This window comes from Watersipora subatra, chromosome 2 (assembly GCF_963576615.1).
Source record: "Watersipora subatra chromosome 2, tzWatSuba1.1, whole genome shotgun sequence".
Taxonomy (NCBI): domain Eukaryota; kingdom Metazoa; phylum Bryozoa; class Gymnolaemata; order Cheilostomatida; family Watersiporidae; genus Watersipora; species Watersipora subatra.
The window spans coordinates 7,192,294-7,215,309 of record NC_088709.1 but is presented as its reverse complement, the minus strand read 5'-3'; the positions used below and the strand labels follow the sequence as shown (position 1 = coordinate 7,215,309).

General features: G+C 38.8%; 1 protein-coding gene across 3 annotated transcripts; it reads left to right on the top strand.

Annotated features, from left to right (window-relative positions):
* Positions 1-314: 314 nt before the first annotated feature.
* LOC137387114 (uncharacterized) lies at positions 315-22,692 on the top strand. Of its 3 annotated transcripts, none has more exons than XM_068073417.1 (9): positions 315-407; positions 3,616-3,788; positions 4,634-4,793; positions 6,133-6,319; positions 7,497-7,693; positions 13,309-13,479; positions 13,959-14,067; positions 21,440-22,144; positions 22,385-22,692. In XM_068073417.1, exons 2-9 carry the CDS (start codon positions 3,646-3,648, stop codon positions 22,525-22,527), a joined length of 1,815 nt encoding a protein of 604 aa, XP_067929518.1. In that variant the 5' UTR covers positions 315-407; positions 3,616-3,645; the 3' UTR covers positions 22,528-22,692. The 3 variants fall into 3 exon arrangements, with proteins under 3 accessions (XP_067929518.1, XP_067929519.1, XP_067929520.1); XM_068073418.1 differs by lacking the exon at positions 315-407 and adding an exon at positions 617-726; XM_068073419.1 differs by lacking the exon at positions 315-407 and adding an exon at positions 2,557-2,596.
* The last annotated feature ends 324 nt before the right edge of the window (positions 22,693-23,016 follow it).

Genomic DNA, 23,016 nt, shown 5'->3' with positions numbered 1-23,016 from the left:
CAAAACGCTAACGCCTTTACAATACAACAGTGCGTTACTATCGCTCTTGGAAGTGTAATATGGCCGCCAACTCGCTTCAAGTGCTCGTACCCACGGGCATTGGCGATGAGCCGTCCAGGTTGTATAGGTCAGTGTTCCAGACTCTGGAATCGTCGCCATTTTGTCCGCCGTGTCGACCGTCTGTCTGAAGTTGTTGCCCTTCGAACCAAAATCTGGATACCTTTATTGACAAATCCTCTTGTAGCCGAGTTCTCTTATAGGCGAAATCTACGTAACGGCGCCTTCTCTATCATAATATTTCTAAAGGCGAATAAAAGGCTTATACAAGTTTAGTGAGGGATAGTTGTATTTTTAATACGTCATGACGGCATCCAATAGATGACAGCTTGGAAATGTTTTTTAATCAGGTTTGGGTGTTACTTTAGTTTAAATTTTTTTTTTAAATTAGTTCTGAAAACTACACTTTTATAAATTTTATAAAAAAGCTTCATAAAACGTTTGTTACCAAAGAACCTAAAGACATTGAGCAAACGATTAACTCAACTCCGCTGTGTTCACACAATCGCTTCTCAGTCTAAGTGGAGTACCTTGCGCGGGAATTACCCTTCCTAACAGAATCGAAAATTCTACCGATATGAGCTAGCTTTTGTAGTACATGTATGAGCTATTTGTACAATTGTCAAGATAGCTACTTGTTCAACGCCGATCAATACTTTTATTAAAGAGGTTAGATTGTTCGTGTATGTATTGATGAGTTTTAAAGACTTTAATAATGTCCGAGCAACCCGTATTGTGTTAGGAACGTTGAGGGATTTCGACTTGATTATTGTAAATTTGTTGAAAGTGTGCCAAGATGATATAACATCGTGATAGTGCCGAATGTTTTACTTTGCTGTTGTGCTGAAATGTGCTGTACACTATATGACTTTATTGTACCACTGCGAGTGAAGAAGTGAGTGCCTACATAATCTCAAACAACACAAGATAGACAAAAGGGGCACAGCCAATGACATAAGAGTAAGGCTTACTGCCAGTAATGAACACATTCCAAAGGCCAACCACAACTATGTAACAATGCCCCGCTACAAGCGCAAGCTGTATGTCATGACTCTCTTCTCTCACCACAGCTCCCCTGATCCTATAGATCACAAAACCCTTTTCTCTTACGCTACGTAAAAATCTGCTAGCCACTTTGGCGGCCTACGATCTTGTGTTTCACTTCTACTGGTAACTGTGTTATCTACCACCGATACTGGCGGGTGTCTATTACTGCGTACGGCCAAATCACTGCCTTTCAGCATCTGCCAAATCTGCTTCTACACATTCATCATTCTGGATAATCTCAATTTATCTGCTATCGTCGTCCTCACTTTCTCTGCAAGGGTGACGCAGATCTGCAACATGACGAGTCATCTTGTCAAATTCCACAGCAGTGTTTGATACTAGTGCAGTCACTGTACCTAACTTCCATACAGATGTGCACTTTACATTTGCTGGCTTGACATATACCTGATCACCTACTCTAAATGGGTTACAGGTCATGTCTCGCTGTCGTCGCATACCATCTCCCTCTCCAACTAATCTATGCAGCCTAGGCACATACACATACAACTTCTTTGCCGGCACCACTCCTTCAGCATTAGGTGAATTGTTGTAGTAGAATACCATGTCACTGATACTACCACCCGAGCGTGCAGCCATACGCTTGATTGTCCTGTGGATTCTCTCAACTATTCCGTTACCAGAAACATCCTGCAACAAAGCTCACATGTTAACCAGGGTGAGACAGAAATGGTTAGTGAATACTACTAAAGTGGCCAATGTAGCAGTAGTGGATAATGCCGCTAGTTATGACGATGTGACGAAAACCCATGACCTGCACCATTTTGGGATCGACAGACCCTTGTATATTGCTGAGCAAAGGTTAGGTAAACGCGTGAGCAGGAAGGCTGTAAAAAACATTGTTGAAAATTGCCCGGCATGTCAAAGGGTAGATCCTGCCCCCATGCGATGGACTAAGGGAAATTCGGAGGTAGGAGTTTGGGAACGGCTTGCTACAGATATATGTCACTACAGGAATGTACTATACCTAACTATTATAGATTGTGGTCCAAGCAGATTTTCAATATGGGTAAGACTACAAAATGAGACAGCAAATGCTGACCCAGAAAGAAATAACGGCAAGGATGATACTAAATACTCTACTTTTTGGAGCTTTGCTATCAACTCGAGTTTGTCGCACCACTCTCCAAAGTCCCCACTAGTTTTATCTTCATAACGCTGTATTAAATCTGAAAGCTTCACTATTGTAATGCCGAAATAGCTTGTGCTGAAATGTGCTGTACACTATATGACTTTATTGTACCACTGTGAGTGAAGAAGTGAGTGCCTACATAATCTCAAACAACACAAGATAGACAAAAGGGGCACAGCCAATGACATAAGAGTAAGGCTTACTGCCAGTAATGAACACATTCCAAAGGCAAGCCACAACTATGTAACAATCCCCGCTACAAGCGCAATCTGTATGTCATGACTCTCTTCTCTCACCACAGCTATCTATAACCTGAAATCGTTTGCGATATTTTACAATGATGTAAGTAATTAACGGTATTCGTCTTTTTTAACACACTGCTTGCATGCACCATGTGGGCATGCATTGCTTGGTCAGTAAGTCAACACAGCTGTCCCTAACAACATAGTTTGCATGTTTTAATTAGCTCCAAATAGTTAAAAAGTTTATATTTTTTTGATCGACATTTTTTAAATTTCGGCTTTTGACCACAGGTGTCCTTTAGCGGGATATTGCCGAGGCCGGGCCGTAGTCTACACACACAAAAAACAACAAAGGTCCACATAGTTATGAGCAAAAACAAAAGTATCCACCCAAATATCTCACCAATCCAATGAGCAGCACACACAAAAACTAAACCAATCGACAGAGCCACAAATCATGTCAAAATATTCTAAGTCATGTCTTGCACAAATCGCCTTATGGTTTATCAAAACTTGTCCAAAAGTCCCTATTAATTTGAGACTGTCCAATTGCTGTTTTAGAAATGGTCGCCACTAGCCTAACCTAACGTCTTAATTCAACATCTCAGTAACTATCGGGGCATTGCTGAGTGCTCCCGAACTTTTTGATTCCCTCTTTTAGCATTGCCTTGATAGTTAAGTGAGATGTTGAATCAGGACGTTAGGCTAGGCCAGCGGCGACTATTTCTAAAACAGCAATTGGACAGCCTCAAATTAATAGGGACTTTTGGACAAGTTTTGATAAACCATAAGGTGAGTTGTACAAGACATGACTTGAAACTTGTAATATTTTGACATGATGGGTGACTGTCGATTGGTTTAGTTTTTGTGTGTGCTGCTTATTGGATTAGTGAGATATTTGGGTGGATACTTTTGTTTTTGCTCATAACTACGTGGAACTTTGTTGTTTTTTTGTGTGTGTAGACTACGGCCCGGCTTCGGCAATATCCCGGTAAAGGACACCTGTGCTTTTGACTGACGACGCGTAAGATTTTCATCTGTGTTGTATTGCTCTATGCATGGCATATAGCTGATATATAGATATCAAGTGCACGTATTTGTATTCTCTATTTATTGTAGGTAGTGGCAAAAGCACTATAGCATTCCAATATGCCAATAGAGTGCGGGTATTGCATGATGGAAGGTGATCAGTTGATTGATCCAAGGACACTCCCATGTCAACACATCCACTGTTATTTATGCTTGGTTGGAGACTTTGACAATAATAGAATAGTTCGGTGTGGAAAATGCAAGTAAGTATTGCTGGAATGTCAATAATGTCTGTAATTCTGTCGTTAAATTTCTAAGTTGTTCCTTCCTATGCCACTCATTCATGAATGTACAAAAGGCGTTGAGTCACACCCTTATACTTACTGTTTCACATGAAGGATTTAATGATAGCTGATTTCAAGTAGTTTTACACGTACTTTGATATGTATTTAGATCCTGGAACAGATTTTGTTAAATCACAAACTATTATGCGCTTACAGAAAATTACTTTTAAAGATATAAACACATCATATAACATTTGCACCCTGTGTTTCATTCACAATACCTCTTTCTGAGAATGGGAAACAAGAATCAAGTCAAGATCAGTTATCACCAGTTCTCTTTGGAAATGTGTGGATATCTGCATTTCACTAGTGATAGTAGACTCTGCTACTCTTCACATCCAAAATTGAGAAAATATTCAAAATTCCAATTTGAACTCTACACACTGGTCATGCAGTCAGATTTGGTTTGCATAGTGGTTATAAGCATGCTAAAAGCTCTTCACTTGAACTGCTGTTGACTAGACATTAATTCATGACTCTCAGTATATAAACCAACTGTTCTACCAACCAGCTGAACCTGTCTACTCAACCTGTAGTACTAACGCTAAGTGACTAAAGTCCTTGTAGTAGATTCCTCAAATCTATTCTATAACTCCACTTGCATATTTAAAGTCCTAATTTAAAATAATCTGCGAAAGAAAATTAATAAACCTGCAATCTTTAAAGCAGATGGCGTCTGAGTTCAAAAGTATTACTAGCTAACATTACATATCATGTTCTGAGTGTTTATATCTCATAGGCTGTGGCATATATTACTATTATAGGGAAGTTTTTGATGTTACATTAGCAAGACTTTCATCTGCCATAAGAAGGGAAGACGACTTGCACATTTGTGATGTTTGTGCACAAAAAGGAAAAGCCAATGAACTGGCTGTTACCTATTGCTGTGACTGTAAAACGAAGATTTGTACTAAACATGTGGAGGTGAGTTAACTTATCTCACTTTTTCTTGTTCAACATTTTCATATGACAAGGGTTTCTTTGCTACTCACACTCATATTTTATATTTGATTCAATTTTACTCTGAGTTGTTTCTTTGGCTTCACTTTTGGAGCTTTTCTAAAAATTCTCAACTATTTTTTGTAATTGTTTAACTGTATACTTTATTACCCTATTGGTGGCACTGAAGCATTATTTGTACAAAATATGTAGGTTTAAAAGAATAAATCTCATATGTCAGAAGTGACTAGCAACAATTACTTGATATTATGATAGTTCAATAGTTGGTCATACTTCTAAACCTTTAAAGGTTTACTTGCAACAAAATTCACAGTACAGTTATTTGGTATCAAAAGATTCACCATGTCTTACTCTGCTGTGTTGTAAGTGCAAAATATGCGGAATAGTGATTACAAGCTCTTACTAGCTCAAAAACGAACAGTTAATCACCGTCGTCAAGAAACCGCCGTAGATTGGAATTAGTTTATTTCTCTGACGTAATCATTACATTTGATTATTGTTTTGTCACGTGATGTTGCATGTGAATTAAAAGGCCAACAAAAATCTCAATATAAAACGTCTCGTAGCATTAGTTTATGACAAACACTTCGGGTTCTACCGAAAAGCCCGTATCAAATATAGACGCTCGCTACTTTACCGTTTTGTTTCGGCTTGGTCTAATCGTCTAGTCGTATACTGATCATGTGACCCATACTTCTGGCCAAACAGCGCGAATAATTTCTGCAACATTTTTCGACTATCACAGGTGACCAACAGGCTCGTCATGTTTATCAGAGGATGATATGCACTCCTTCGAGCTAAGGTTTAAAAATTAAACAAATTTTCACGGTAGGTTTTGAGGTATCAGTGCTCAAAGTGACAGCATTACAATCATGATTAAATAGACGCATAAGAACAATAGACATGGTTTTATTGGATCCGTGAATTATATTTGTGAAAATTTTTCCATGATTGAAGTTGCGCTAAAGTGTAAACAAAAGCCAACAACAATGATGTACAACTACATCCCGTTTGAGCCGTTTTGGAAAGAGATTCTAATCTACGGGGGTCTCGTGATGGCGACGATTAACTGTTTTCTTTTTTGAGCTTTTAAGAGCTTGTAATCACATTTCCACATAATTTGCACTTACAAGCTCACTTACTCAGCAGAGTAAGACATTGTGAATCTTTTGATTCCAAATTACTGCAAGGTGAATTTTGTTGCAAGTCAACCTTTAAGAATTTGATCCTTGTTGGACTCTTGCCGAAAATCATAGTGTTAGTTGCATCTTCAAAAACCTGAGTATATTCTGTGCTGTTCCAGACTCATGAGGAGTTCTATTCCAATCACAAAGAACTTATTAAAATAGAGGAATATCAACAGAAAGCAAGGATGTATGATGTAAGGAAATGTACAAGACACGACGAGAAACCAATCGCCATGGGGTGTTCTTCTTGCTATAAAGTTCTCTGTGTGGATTGTATGGATGGTACCAAGGAATGTGATAAAGGTAGGTGTCATTGTTTACTGATTAAATGGATGGTACCGAGGAATATGATGAAGGTAGGTGTCATTGTTTACTGATTGTATGGATGGTACTAAGGAACATGATGAAAGTATGTGTCATTGTTTACTGATTGTATAAATGGTGCCAAGGAATATGATGAAGGGAGGTGTCATTGTTTACTGATTGTACATGTATATATGGCATCAAGGAATATGATGGAGGTAGGTGTTATTGGTTACTGCTTATATGGATGGTACTAAGGAATATGATGAAGGTAGGTGCTATTGTTTACTGATTGTATTTATGGTACCAAGGAATATGATGAAGGTAGTTGTCATTGTTTACTGATTGTATTGATGGTACCAAGGAATATGATGAAGGTAGGTGTCATTGTTTACTGATTGTATGGATGGTATCAAGGAATATGTTACAGGTAGATGTCATTGTTTACTGATTATATGGATGGTACCAAGGAAGATGATGAAGGTAGTTGTCATTGTTTACTGGTTGTATTGATGGTACCAAGGGATATGATGAAGGTAGTTGTCATTGTTTACTGATTGTCTTGATGGTACCAAGGAATGTGATGAAGGTAGATGTCATTATTTACTGATTGTATGGATGGTACCAAGGAAGATGATGAAGGTAGTTGTCATTGTTTACTGATTGTATTGATGGTACCAATGGATATGATGAAGATAGGTGTCATTGTTTACTGATTGTATTGATGGTACCAAGGAATATGATGGAGGTAGGTGTCATTGTTTACTGCTTAAATGGATGGTACCAAGGAATATGATGAAGATAGGTGTCATTGTTTACTGATTGTATGGATGGTACCAAGGGATATGATGGAGATAGGTGTCATTGTTTACTGATTGTATGGATGGTACCAAAGAACATGATGAAAATAGGTGTCACTTTTTACTGATTATATTTGGTAAATATATAATAATATAATTTGAATTGGGCCAATCGATAGCAACATTATAATTATTATTACATGAGTTTCTTTGTTATGTTTTATCATTTTGTGTAACAATTAGGATAATCAATGAAACATAGTTTAGAAAGTATCTCCTCTTGTTTAGTATAATAAGAAAACGCAAATACTCTGATCTCTCTATTAATACTGAATATTAGTTGTTGTCTGCTACTAAAGCCTCAGGTCTACATGTAGGGTTGGTCCATCAACCAATGTCTCTAAAAGAACTGATAAAACTGCTGAAGATTAAAAGAGGTGAGGTGAAAGTTGAGGCTCAGGTTAAAGATGGGGAATTGTCTGCTCTACTTAAGGATGCTACTAAAGTACTCTCAGACTATGAAAGGAAAACAGAAAAACTGATTAAACAGCTCCATAGTACTAGAGATGAACAGGTAAAGCCTGGAGTACTTTATGATATAGTAGCCTAAACTCTATAGTCAGAAATCATTCATAACATTGTCTTCCTTATCATACTCCTGGAATTCAACAATTCCTTAGCAGGTTACGTTAGAGAATATTACATGGACTATGCTGATAACATTTTTTCATGAAGTATAACAACCATGATAAACGATGGAAAATAGTTCAGAATTTGTCTCCTCTTGTTTATTATAACAAGAGAACACATGTAGTAGGACATTTCATTTACTACTAAGTATTAGTTGTTTTCTGCTGGGAAAGCCTCTGATCAATCTTTACCAGCAAAGAAGATAGATGTAATTATGTTGTGTAGTTATGTTTAGAGTTACGTCTAGAGTTAAATGTAGGGAAGGCCGGGGTAGGTTGAGCGCTGTTTTGACAATGTTTCATATGTTCTCAACCAATGGATCAAACGACTTCAAAATTGGGAAAAAGATGCACAGTATATGTGACTAGCCATCACTGAAGTAATTGATGTTAAGAATCAACTGACACCAAACCATGATGGAAAAGGTGGCCCCAAAAAAACGGGGCAGGTTGATCACTTACGGGTTGGGTTGAGCATTGGTGTGGGCCAGGTTAATCATACATGGGGCAGGTTGAGCAAAGTTTGAATTTGAGCTATTTTTAAAACACTCACAACCAAATTTATGTTTTTGGTGCATTTTAATGAATCTTAGTCATATAACTGCACATTTTCATGAGAATACACAATATCAAAATAACATAAAAAGTTGATAGCCAAGTAAGCAAGAGCTACACACTCAGTAACAAAAAAACTGAACCTAAAGTAATGAAATTAAAAAGTCACTAAGAACTATTTTCTCTGTGGTTTCAGAAAAGTGAGGACTTATCAGAACTAAACTCTTCTATGTAACAAGTAGAATTTCCAACTAACAAAAACACTTATGCAACACCTATGTAATTATTGGTAACAGTGAACATAAAACATCAAGGTGCAAGCGAGTTGAAAACTTGTAAAATTTGTTAACGAATGAATATCCCTGTTCTTCACAAATTAGTAGGCAGATAAATAAAAGAGTTCTGCATGTCCGTGCAATAACTATGGGTAACAAAACAATGACTGTCATTTATGGATAGTTTAGTAGGCATCAACATTTTCATGGAATTTCACAAAACGATGACCTACAATTGGTTGTGAGAGAACTCTCATAACTTCAGAGCCACCAACTGAATGTTTTCTTCAGATGTAGATTATTTGCTTGGATTGACTCTCTTCAGGATGGTTGTGAACAGATCTCTATTACTTTTTGTCATAGCCAACACCAATACATACTTCTTATATCAGTTTCGTGTCTTACCGTATACCTTGACCAACACATAGTCGCCAACTCTTACTTTGAAATTTGGAATAACATCAGCCTCCTCCTCATCTGATAAGTTAGGAAACTCTATTTCTGGTTCTGTATTTGATGTCTCGAACACTTTTTTTCTTGCTTCTCTTTCCTTTCTTTTCCCCAACTGGGAAACTGGCTGCTCGAGACCTTTGATCTGCCTTGGCCTTTAGATGTAGCTTCGTCGGGGTGTCCATCAGTGAGAGTGTTCAACCTCTCTTTTGCTAACCTATTTTAAGGAGGCCAGGTTTGAGCACTGGAAATAGATTTGAGGGAGAAACATTTTTATTGTTCTGGTCTTCATCGATTGATTTCTCTATCTCCCAAGTGGAGTAGCCTGGACTTGTGAAGTGGAATCCGTTGGTATTGCAAAATTAGATGTTGAGGCGACAGGCATGCCTGTAACATCTACCTAATGTTCCATAGCATTCTCTGGCTCAGGTCTGTTTGTGATTTCTGCAGCTACAAAATCAGACTCCTTCTAGATGCCAGAAGTTAAAGGGCATGTTCCTGTGGCTTGAAAACCTGACAGAATATTTCGAGGGTCATGGCGTTTATGGCGGCATCCTTTATGAACTCACTAACATTGAAGATCCATATGGTTTGGCCATAGCTATTGCGTTATTGCATGCTTTGAACAGTCCATATATCGAAATGGACTGTATGGGGTGGTATTTTGAGCAATACTATCCCATTCTCTTTAGCCTTTGAGATCAACTGAATGCTAACATGAGATGAGCGATTATCGAGAATCAAGAGGATTAACATAGTGACTAAGTACATAATTAATGATAGAATTTGAAAACGATTTTGTAGCTTAGCAAGTTTCATTCTGACCACTCAGGTAGAGAAGATAGAGACAAAGTGAATGAGTATCATTATAACATGTGTAGATTCACTAACATATGATTGGCTAACAAAAGTACAAAAGCAACATTAGCAAACAGCTATGTGAAAAAATAAGTTAAAAACTGAACATAAGTCATTAAGGGAGAAGGCTGCTCCTAAATGCTAGACTACCAACTGTGAACTATAAAATTAGAAACAGGTCTTATAACAACAATTACTTTGTCCTGTTTCAAATAATATGGCCTTCAGTGTTACTGAAAACAGAAAATTATTTGCCCAATTCATGGCTTTTATCTTAGGAAACCTTTCTGGTAGTTAAACTGTCTTGATACAATCATCTCTTGTATGCAAATATGCATGGCTAGTAGAGCAGTTAAAGAATAGAGAAAGCATAATATTATTATGCTTTATTATTCATCTTGAGGTGTTGACTGATGTTCTAAAAAAAGAATCAAGGAGATTGACCAACCAGAAGCTGAGATATAGCCAGCCAAACACAGGTCTACCAAAAAACAAAAGTGTTTTGGTAATCATCAATATATGACGTATGAAATCGACTTGTGTGCCATTGGTCAATTAAGCCAACTAATGCGCTCTCCTATAACAATCACGGCGTTTTAATTGGTTTAATCCCTGGAAGCATAGAACAATCAAATTGGGCCTAACAATCATCGCTCCTAGAATTCCGAACCAGTCCCTCTGACGTGTAGATTAGTTTTAGCATAAAATAATTACACGCATCTATTATTTCGCAACATTTCGCTATCTTGCTAGTTCAGCTCAGTTTTGTTGTTCTCCTACTTAGCTTCCCTATTCAGACTCATCTTTAGCGTTGTTCAGATTTTTTAACTATAGCTAATAAATAGAATCAATTAAATCAATCATCAATCTCGGTTATCATTTGGAATTTTATACAAATTATATTAGTTACATCATTTATTCTATACGCAGTTATATTATTATTTTGTATAATATGCATTATGAATATTATATAAATCATAAAAAATAATCATAGATAAGATAATAGATCAATAGAAAAATCAAAGCAAAAGTTATCGTTTTCTTTTCTTATAGCAAGAGCAGCACGGTCAAGTTAGTCTTTCTAAGATTATGGCTGTAGTGAACTTCCAGTCTGTTAATAGTGACGATAATCATGAAAATCAACTGAATGCTGCAGTAGATACACAGTAGAAAAATGATGAAGGAACAAAAAGTCCCATTCCTATTTCTTATTCTAAACAAACTGCAATCGCGGATATCGCATATAGACTATACACGCGCCGTTCGTTGAACAGATGATCTTCGGAGTATATCCGTGGAGATCGAGTTAAAATTTGAAGCACAATAGTCAAAATCTGCTCTTCTGCTTTAAAAAATCATGGCGAGGGATTGTGGGCAAATGCCTTTACCACACAATGTTTGGATGATTTTCCTGAAAAACCAGAGCTAGTATGTAAATTATTTACTATCGCGAGAAGCGTTTCACACCTCGTAGCCAAAACAATCATTATACATAACGGCGGTAAGGGTGCGCAACTCCGGCACATGACCATTAAGTCGATTTTATACGTCACAGTTTTCGGGATTTTCGAAGGGTTTTCCTCTGATTCGTTATTAGGTAGACCTGTGTTTGGCTGTCTATATCTCAGCTTCTAGGGGGTCAATCTCCTTGATTCTTTTTTTAGAACATCAGTCAACACCTCGAGATAACTAATAAAGCATAATAATATTATGCTTTCTCTATTCTTTAACTTTATAAGCATATCAGTCTATCATGGGCTGCCTGATGAGACAATTATAATTGTTCTTGAAAAATAAAATACCTCAGGGCAGGTTGATCACTGCTCAACCTGTCCCAAAATGCAAATGATGAACTTGCCCCGCTGTGCCAATTGTAGAATTTTCATAAATTACAAAACCTGCATTGAAACTAGGTGTGCACTATTTTGGCATGTTAAAACACATATCTTGTTACAATAAATTGTAGCATATGAATGTTCAACAATGAATACTGTGTCCAGTATTAGATGCCCAGTCAGCATCAAATATGAGATAAAAAGGTGAAATAATAGAAAAAATGTTTTAATTTTTTCATCTCATGTCTTCATCTGCTGAGTTGACATTTACCACTTTCTTAAAGGTTTTCTCACATGTTGAAAGATTACTCATGAGATAAACAATAATACCTGCTGCAAGAAATCCAATGATCAACCCGTCCCAATGATCAACCTACCCCGGTCTTCCTTATGTGAGCTTATTTACCTCTGTAACAAAAATTTGTGACATTTTGATAGTGTTACTACTTAACTTGGTCATTGGTGACATTTTGTCCTTTTAAAGAGAACACATATGGTGTGTATGTGTAAGGTATAACTACAAGCTATACCTCACGAACAATACAACTAAATCAAAATGACCAACAATGATCTTTATTCTGTTCAACGAGAAACATCGCAATCAACAGCGGTTACTAATCACCAATTCACCTGTCAGACCACCCATCCGCTTATCTCCCCACATTGGAATATTTAATAATAACATTTTATAGTTTGTTTGACACCTGTTATCTCTTGGTATTCCACTCAACTGATAACCTGTTTAGCGCTTTGTTTTGCAACTGGATTTCTACTGATATTGTCTGTTCTTGTGTCTGTAACTAAATTCATACATCAAATTAATTATGTATGTGTCTCTCGCAACCTGCTCTTGTAGTCATAACAAATTCATATTATACTTACAACATCCTGACAGATGTTATTTTTATCTGATGCCTAAATACTTTTGGTATTGCCAAACCTATAAAAGGCAATACACTTTTTATATGCAGCAGTCTGTTTTATACAACCTTCACTAATGCTTGTATATACGTACTCAAATATACTTATTCGCATTTACGCAAGATAAACTTGTTACTTAGTATAACTAAGTACTGAACTTGTTGCTGTGTGCAAGAACGAGTTCAAGTGTCAGTTGGCTGTGTGCCCTGACATATGTATAGCAAGTATGATATTTTTATAATAATAATGTGAACTAAAGTCTGTATGTCAGGTAAGCTAAGAATATATAGACATGATCAAGTAGTTAGTCATGGTAATTTTACATATACATACTGTGTGTTGTACTTATTACACCACAGTAACCAAAGGCACGATCCAATAGCTGTTTCTAATATTATTCATGGTTAACAGCTCATTTCTCTCAATGTAGATTAAAAATAAACTTATTTTAGCCAATTTAACCAAGGATAGGACTTAGCACATTGACTTATTTATTTTTAAGAAACTCATTCCAGACGCATGATTTGTTTGCTGATATAACTTTAGCATCGTGTTTGTTGTTGATAGAAATCTAGCATGGAGTCATTTAACAGTATAATTTTATAGCTTTCAGAGTTAAGTAGAAAATATGATGACTTGGAGAGAGAACTACTAGAGAACAGAAGGAGGTCGAAAGACCAGCTGGTAGAATTTATGGAGAGAGAGGTTGGACTCAGAATGACAGAGATAAACACCCTATTGCTCATACAGGATGCCAGGTTCAGAGATGCCCACCAGGTAATAGGAGTTATCTTTCCAATAATTGTAAACCTGCTTGGAGATAGCTTATTGAATGTACTGTTTTGTTATGGTGTTTACATTGGATATCACTACTAGATATTTTGCTGTTTTTCGTCCTGATTCTGTGTCTCATGTACATGAGAAGTTGGGAAGTCAGAGTTTCTCTTTGAGCTATCCAATCAACCAGTTTTGTCAACCTGTTTTCTTCAGCTCATACAGGACAACATGACTATTGATTTTTTAGATACCTTCTATTACACAGTCAGAACTGACTACTACTTGTGTTATGAAATACATTTTAATAACATCTTCAATAAGCTAGTATATATTAGATATAGAACATCTGGAGTGTCCTGTTATTTCTCTAACATTTGTTCTTAATATAGTTTCATATTATATCACATCATTCTAGATGTTTTACTACTATGTGTACTAGTTTGGTACATAACTTACCATATTTTATGTCTATTGATTAGGTTGATTTAGCAGAGAGCTATGCAGCTACAGCCAATGAACTCCAGAGGTTTATTGATGAAGATCTGCCTGCCTTTAAACTGACCAATCAGAAAGCTCTTTCTACTTTAGGTAATGTAATAGCTATACAAAATGTCTGAGAGTTTATCAGAAATGAAAGCTGTAAGATAAATTTATACTTGCTAGTACTAATTGTGTTCTTAGTTGTTTAGCAGTTTTATTAAAATATGATTGACAGAAAGATTCAGCCGTTCAATGGTAGGAGTATTATGATATGAATTCAAGTTATACATGTTATTAACAAGCACAAACAGTGAGTGTGGTCAGTTTCTGTTTCATTCTGAGTCTCTCTCATTTCTCAACTCAGGTGGTCACAAGTAGATTTTATTTCAGAGAGACTCCAGTGATTGTATTTAGATATGGTTTCTGTTTGAGTTGTCGGCTGGTTTGATGACAGTGAGGTCGGATATTCTGTTTTTTTCGTTTTGCTCGAGTGCTTTGCTCAGAGATTTTCATAAAATGGTGTTTCACTGTTTTCTTATTGGTGATTATGCCTTTTTGTTACATTATGGGAGCTTGATACTTTTTCTGGTTGTCATTTTTGATAGCAATTACATGTATTTAGTTATTCATTCATAGAGTGATTTTCAGAGATACTCGTAAGGAGTGATACTTCAAGAATTCTGGAGTGATTTAGTAGTTTTATAAATAGAAAGATTAGAAGTTCTCAAATTTGCGATTGAACTGAAATGCCTCTGCAAAAGTATTTTGCTACATCGCTACATTACTCCATGTGCTAAATTAGATCAAATACTCCATATAACCAACATGAGTGTCACTCCTAAGTGCTATATTGAATTATCAGAGTTTTTTAGTAATGGACGTTATCAACATATATACTGGTATTGGTTTGAAACATTTTCTTAAATTTGAGTTAATTTAGCCGTTTTTTGCGATAAGTGATGAATAAAATTAATGTTAGTGAATGTCCAGTACATTGGAAACTCTCACCTATTTATCTTCCAAACAATGACTCAATACGTCCAATGGTGACACACTTTCATTTTGTCACTTTGAGATTAATATCATTATACATAGAAACTTACCTCAGCAATTGAATCGGAAGTGAGATATGCTTGTGTTTAAGACTAATGTTAAACACCCCAGAATGATCTACATAATTTTAGAGGCTCATTGTCATTTTATTACATTAGAGTGGCTGGTAAATTTTCCCCATAAATATTGGAAACTCTATTTAAGATTTTGATCACAATTTTAAAGAATCCACAGTGACCCTTCTCCACTATAACCAGCCATTTGTTTTAGTGGTATAAGAATCTATTTGTATAAATGTGGTGTATAAAGTAGAATTTGGAATATGTAACAACATTCTACGTGTACCTCAGAGGCTCTCCAGTCTCTGGCTTTCTAGGCATAGCTACTGTCTTTTATACTGTAGGCCTTTCCTACTTTGTCTCAGGAGTCGGCGGTCTTTAGGGCCTGCTGGCATCTGGCTGGTCACTCTTCTGGTCAGGCTGTCTATCTCTACTCTTAGCCCGGTGCGGCTGAGCCTTTTTTCTCCGAGTCCAGCAAAACCAAGACATCTTCTTAGCAGCCAGATAATGCTGGGGATGGCTAGTGTCTCGGGGGTCCAGACTAGACAGCGGCCACGCGGCTTCCTCTGCTCTCCCCTATTAGAAACTAATATACTGCCCTGAGGCGCAATCACTTGGGTCCAGCGGAGATGTTGTCAGGCCCCTATACTCCAGCTGCTGTATCTCCTGCCACAGGGTATTTCCTGTTAACTCATCTATTAGTCGGGTGCAAGATCAGCAGTAACCTTGGCCACGTCAACCCAGAAAGTGCTGTTAGCCAACAGCTGGCTAACCCTCCTTTATCACTATCTAGCTGATGAGCTGGCACTCAAGAATCCAGACAAGAGTTGGCGGGGCAGATCTGGCCAGATTTTCCGGGGTTGATGTGTCTCCTTCAAGGACCAATGCATTTTCTTCCTAGCTCACCCGCTCCAGCTGAACCTTGCATACCAGGTGAGCCGAGGTTAGAAACTTGTTCCATTGGGAACCTTGAGAAACCTTTTTGCCTCCCTCTGGCTGTCTTTGTCACACCGTGCTTGGCGCATCTCGCAACTCCTGATCATCTTCTATTTTTTGTCAGACCTGGCTAATACAGGTGAGACAAAAGCGACTGGTCGTCCTGTCAACTCTAGAGTGGGCCAAGGCATACATTTGCCTCCAGTGGTTACTCATACAACAGGCGAGCATACGGCACACGTTCTGGGTTGGTCATAGGGGATGTCTTAGCCTCCAGCATTCCCTTCAGTCATATCCTAAGGATTGCTTGATTTTATGCAGCTTCCGGAGTTCTTGCTTTGCAGTTCCGAATGTTCTTGGGTCAGCACCTCGTAATCCCCAGTCAGTCATCTGTAGCTCAGCCTGCTCCTTTTCCGTGGCACTTCGAGTCTTCACCCAAGCTGTATCAAAAGATCTGAGGGCAGCCTCAGTCGGCCCTAGGCCAACCTTTTCAGCTGCCACTTATAAGGTAAGTGGTTGGCCCATATAGCCAGCCATACCGTGTGTGTTTATGGCAACCTTTGACACGGTTTCCAGGCTTTCCTTGAGTCTATATGGTAAGATCTGTTTTCTTTCTAGCCAGCTCCCTCTTGATTGGTCCATATTTTTCAACTCGCACTGCCAGCAGATGCAGATTTGCTTTCTTAACCCATCGGTGTTGCCGTGTCATTTTCCTGCCTGTTTCCCCAAAAACAGCTAAATGCGCCCAGGCTTTCCAGTCACTGAGCTACTTGACTAGAAGGCTCCTTTCTCTAGCACAGCCACCGAAGCACAGTCTGAGCACGAACTTTGGCCCATACAGGTAAAGGCAGAAGTGTTTGACAGCCTTGACCACTGCTAACAGCTCCCTTTTGGTGATTCAGTAGTTTTTTCTGCAGGTTCTCGAAATTTACTGCAGTAAATAATCAATCTTTCAGCCTTGTACCCGAGACAACGCCGTTCCCTTTCTTATCCGCTAGCATCTGTATTCAGTATGTATGGCTGACTGAGTTTAGGATACCACAGAATGGCTGCCGATGAGATACTGTCCTTGAGACTCACATAGACTGCTTGTTTTTTGTCTCCCCACTTCCATGCCTCTTCCTTGCCTGCCAGCTTGTGCAAGGGTCGAGCCATGGTAGCAAAGCTCAGGATCCACTGACGAGAATACCCTACTGCACCCAGAAAGCCTTGCAGCTCCCGCAGCTTTGTTTAGGACAGACCCGTTCCAGACTGCCCGTGCCTTCTCAAGGTCAGTAGCCACCTCATCTGCCCTAGCCGCATGACCCAGATAGCATACTTGACACTGCAAGAGTTTGCACTTAGCTGGTTTGAGCTTGATTCCCACTCCCTTTAACCATTGGAATGTCTCATCCAGTCTGTGCAGGGAATTGTCAAAGTCTGGTGCAATGATGTTGATGTCGTCCAGGTAAAGCAGCAGGGCTAGCCATTGAAGCCCATGCAGGATTTGCACTATAAACTCCTGGAAGGTGGCGGGGCTGAAGTCATGTCGAAGGGCATGACCTACTTTTAAAGGCTTGATTATGTTGAAAGTGCTGATTTCTCCTGTGCATGAACATCCAGGAGCACCGACCCATATCCACCAACCAGGTCCACCGTGCTAACAAATCTGCTACTGGGTAAATCATCAAGGCTTATCAATCTGGAGAAAGGGTTGAGCATTTTGCTTAGTTACCATGTTCAGATGTCAATAGCCGATGCAGAACCTACACTTACCATCCTTCTTTCATATCAACATTGCTGGGGAACTCCAGCTACCTCTGGCCAGTTTGATGAGCCTCGATTAGGGTCTTCTTGGGTAGGGAGAGAGGTTGGTGTATAGGTTTGATTCCCTTTTTGATAGAAAATAGTGTTTCACTTAATATGACCGGCCTAAATCTCATTCACTATTCTGAAAATGCCTTGGTACCACGTCAGAAGGTCAGCTAGCCATTCAGCCTGTCAAGACTCTTTTTAGTTCTTTTCGACCATCTAGAATAGGTGCTCTAGGTGTGTTGGCACTCCTAACTAGAGTTGCCCCGATTCTAATATCGGAATCGGTATCAGTGCCAATATGGGTGTTAAGTATCTGAATTGGTATCGGCCGATCTTTTCTTAAAAAATCGGAAACTTCAGATACTTTTTACAGGTCAACTATTTAGCAGAAAACCATATTTTAGCCTGCTACACTAATAACAAATCATCAGCTGCAAGTTCCTTCTTTTTACTTAATGAATTCCGAGCCTGTCACACAATCTAGTTCATGTTTATACCCTAATAAACATCCACACAGCTGAGGAATATTTTGGCTTTAGTCAGGACGTAATCACAAACTGGTATTTCCCTGGTACAGCGATATGATTTATTGCAGCCAATCACGAACAAAAGAACAATCATGAGAAACAAGAATGGGGTGTAATGTATCTATTTACTAGCATTACGAAAGTAATTTGAGCAGCCGATGCATAAAGTTATCTATCTCTCTCTTGATTCTGACTATGTGATGTATCATTTGTATCGCATAAAAAACCTCAGTGGCTTATCGGTATTTAGCCTGTCCTCCATGATCTGTGGCAAGTGAGCCCTTCAGTACTACTGGCTACATCGATAGTGATAGAAGATAAAGATGTCTCACTGAGATAGTCGAATCACTAACGGTAATAAAACGAAACATTTATTTGCTCTAAACAGTACAGGCGCAGCAGTTCGTTCAGCAGTAGAAGAAAGACATAATTATCACAGATAAAGCTGTACCACTAACATTAATTACCATTATTAATAACAGATTTCAAGAGCCATTGACTGTTTTGTTACTAGATGCACGGTATGGCAGTATGTGAATGTATATACATGTATGTCTTTTTCCATAAATACAAACAAATAATACATCAATATTTATATTTTCTTTGCATTATATTTACATAATAAAATTAACAATTATCTATTCAACCTAAAATATCTAAATCAGATTATTTTTCAATGAGAATCGGTATATCGAATCGGTATCTAAATCGGCTGGTAAAATTGGAATCGGGGCATCTCTACTCCTAACTACTGCGCTCTGGATCTTTTGGTCCCAGCAGAACAGGAGTGGTTTTACTCAGGCTGGTTCAAGCTAGTAGGCAATAGGGGCCCTCGGGCACCCCTTTATCCGCCCTAACGGCAGTAGTTCTGCGTGGCAACCCGACAAAATGGTCATCATAAACCAGGCCAGCACCTCAGGTCTTTCATCAGCTGAGCTTTTCTCAACAACAGGCGCTCATATTTTTCTATGCACATCAGCTGTCTTCCATTTACGTAATTTACAGGCTTCTGAAACTCCATCGAGCCAACAAGATTGGCATCCTTCATATGACATCTTTGCTTATATGAATTGCAACAAAGACCTCCTCAGTCCTCACAACTTGCTGCCTGTACTAGAAACTGGATGACTTCGTGAAAAGTAAGTCTGGTTTTGTCAGCCAAGAGACCGAGGCTGTCGCTCTCCTCTACTTGGGCCTGTGTGGGTTTGAAAGCCAGTCAAACACCTGCTTGCTCATCAAGTTTGTGGTGCAATCAGTGTGAATTAAGAACTGGACGCATCAACTCTCCTCCTAGTTCTTCTGGGAAAAAAAAAAGTCAAGCGGTCTGATACAATGCTTGTGCCAAACCGGCTCTGCATTATCTTTGCCCCTGATGACAATGCGGTACTTTCCAGGCTGTTTTGAGTCTGCCACTTTTAAGGCAGGTGTCTGGTTTACCTGACCAAATGTTAGGCTAGTGGTGATTTAAGCTAGTCCTGCCTCCAGTTTCTTTTCCTTCTTCCAATTTTTGCCAGTTGCCTCCGTTGGTCCAGTCTACTCTTGGCCTTTGTGCCTGACGTTTTTAGGGTGTGCGCAGTTGGTCTATCCTTTCCAACCAAGGTTGTCTCCATGGTGCTAAACTCAAACTTCCCCAAAGCCTCGTAATTGTTGTGCACAGCCACAGAAAGTTCTTCCCTTCCTACTCTAATCTTCGCTCTTAAAGTCATCTAGTCATGACCCTCACCCTGGCTTTTTTGCTATCAACCTCTACTATTATTGGTGCCGACGGGCATCCCTGTTGCTTCTGTGCAATCAGTAGTCAGTTCTTTTGTTGTGTGCCCTGATAATTTGGTTCAACTTGAGTGTAGGTATCGCCATTATATATTGTTTCAGACTGGGGTTGTCAAGCATGCTGCAGAACACCTCTTTTGCCATGTTGGCTCAGTTGGGTGTCGTATATTATAGGCCCCTAGAAGGTGGTCTATGCATTTCTTTGCAGGTAACTCAGTACTGCTGGAGCTTACCTGGGCGACCGGCTGAACTGAGCCTGGAGTGCATCAAAGATGGCTTTGACTTTGTTGTCCTCGCCACAGTTCTCCACATCCTCTGACAAAACTTCCCTCAAGAGTAACATCGCATTTGTCTCCATCTGATGGTTGGATCCAGCTACCTCCCAGAAGTGAATTGTGAAGTATTCCATGTTGCCAATACCTGAGCGTATTCGTAACATTAACATTCGTATGCACGTACTCGTATTGAGATGCTTTTTCCATCATGTTGGCCAGATGGTTCGTGTCTTTCCGTGCTTCAGGCACGCCGGGTAGCCATGTCAGTGGCTTCTTACATGCAAGATTATCCCTCAGAGTGTTTAGCTTCGGGTTACTTGATCTCTCTGAGTTTTCCTGTGGCCACTATTAAGGCAGTTGCGGAAAGTTCAGCTAAGAGTTTGCTGGCTCTTGCAGCTGGCCTGCATATTTTTTTCATTGCTGCCACCAGTACAAAGTATCCACAGTGATCATTTACTTAGAACCAACCGATTGTTCGAGTAGTATAAGAATATATTTGTATAATAGTAATGTGTAACATAGAGCATGCAGGAAATAGCAACAATCCACGTCGGGTGCTGTCCATGCTCTGACTCTTTCGGATTTGGCTTTCGTCTTTTATACTGTAACCCCTACTTACTTGGTCTAGTGAGCCGGTCGGTCTCTTTCAGCTCCGGCTGGTCGCTTTTCTAGCCCAACCATCCACTCCCCTCGGCCCAGTGGGACTAAGCCCTCGTCTTACCGGCTGGGTAGGTCTGTGACTGGTCGGTGCTTCTGGTGACTGGCTAAGATTGTGGTCAGCTGGCTTCCTCCCCACCTTACCTGCAGCAATAGCGAGCAAACTCAACATTGAAAAAATAGTATTAAGGGCAAATAACTGTAGCTCATTTTCAAGTATAGTACAACTTGTATACTAAAGTTATGACGTTAAAACTCCAACCTGTACACCGTTTCTGAGTCACTGGTCCATTTTGGTTTTTGTTTTGTACACATTTGTAGTGCATTTCATGCTAAAATTCAATTTGAAAAATATTTGTGACTATGTTATAATATTGGTATCTGTTCATCTTTGTTTGTATCTTTACAGCTGAAGCAAGAGAAATAGAGCTGAAGATGGTAGATGCTGCCTCCATATTTGTCAGCCAATTCCTTCCTCCGACATCCCTTAAGTTCAAGAATGTAGTAGACATTGTAAAGGAGGGCTATTCAGCCTGTCATTTTGATGAATTCACATATGTAGGTTGTGCAGGGTCAACTGTGTATAAGATAGATAAGTCTGACAGTTCAGTTACTTCTTTTTCAACCGTAAAAAAAGTGAAGTGGATCAATGAACTCTGCGTATATGATGATAGGTTTTATATCCTGACACATCCAGGAAAGGTTGTTGTAACTGATATGAATGGTGTACAAACTGATAGTTGGGTTCATCCTGATGAATCTAAATCAGTTAACAAACTGGTAGTTACTGGAGAGAAAGTAGTAGTCCCTGATAAGTCTAACAAACGTCTCACAGTCTATTCATTAGATGGACAGGTTATTAAGCACATTCCTTGTCTACAAGATGGTGAATGGGGAACAATGGCTCTCTGTGCTCCTGACCATGAATCAGTTGTTGTATCTTTATATGATGCATCAATAGTGTTCAGAGTGAATATAGAAACAGGGGAGGTGATGTGGACTTCTACTGCTCTGACTTACCCTGGTGGAGTAGCCTGTTATACAACGAAGTATATTTTGGTGACACCTCTGCACTCAGACCATACAGAGATACACATGCTACACGCTGATACTGGTATGTAATAAGTTCTACTGTTATCATGTAATATAATATTATACTATTTATAGAACCTGTGACACTACTTGATCTTCACTGACTGATAGGGTTCTTATTCTATATTTCTCTAGTCTTACTGATAGTCTCTTTAACAGGTAGAACTTGTTAATTGACTTTACCTTCACGGACTAAACACTTTACTTTATCATTACATTTTACTGGGATGGATGTACCAGAGTGGGTTGTCTCTTCTCACAGGTAATCATATTGGTAAACTGGTGGATGCAAAGAAGAGAGGTTCCTCTGAAGTGCTTTGCTTGTGTGTAACAGGAGACACTCTGATAGTACTAAGAAGACAGCAGAAAGCAGTGTTGTATTATCAACTGATGAGTGAGTGGTGAAATTTAAAAGTGAACAACTCTGCAGCAGCAGCCAAGCAATATATATGATATTTACTTGCATGATGTGACAATATAAACTATTTGCTGTAGGCTTTGAGATTCGTATAACTTCTGTTACAACCTGACATGTTTAATACTCTAAAAATAAAAACTGGCAGCTGTAGTTCAGAGATCAGTTTGTAGTAAACTTGAAGATAGCTGTTCTATATCACGATTATTTTCTACTAGCTGCATTACCCGCCTACAGGAACAGATTCACGTGCAGCATAAGGTTTATTGAGAGTTGTCTTTCATACTGTATATCTCCAAATATGCAGTCTACTGAAATTGTTGCCGTGATGTATTATTATGTAAATTGTCTACTGAAATGGTTGCCCTGAATATGCATATACTTATACATGTCAATAATGTTGGAGAAAACAATGGAAATCTGCAATGTGTTTTACAGCTAGATGCATGTAAAATCTAGTAAATATTCTAGATTCATGC

Coding starts and splice junctions, on each gene's coding strand:
- LOC137387114 (XM_068073417.1), top strand. CDS start 3,646: ATGCCAATAGAGTGCGGGTATTGCATGATGGAAGGTGATCAGTTGATT. Junction 3,789..4,633: donor GTTCGGTGTGGAAAATGCAA/GTAAGTATTGCT, acceptor TTACTATTATAG/GGAAGTTTTTGATGTTACAT. Junction 7,694..13,308: donor ATAGTACTAGAGATGAACAG/GTAAAGCCTGGA, acceptor ATAATTTTATAG/CTTTCAGAGTTAAGTAGAAA.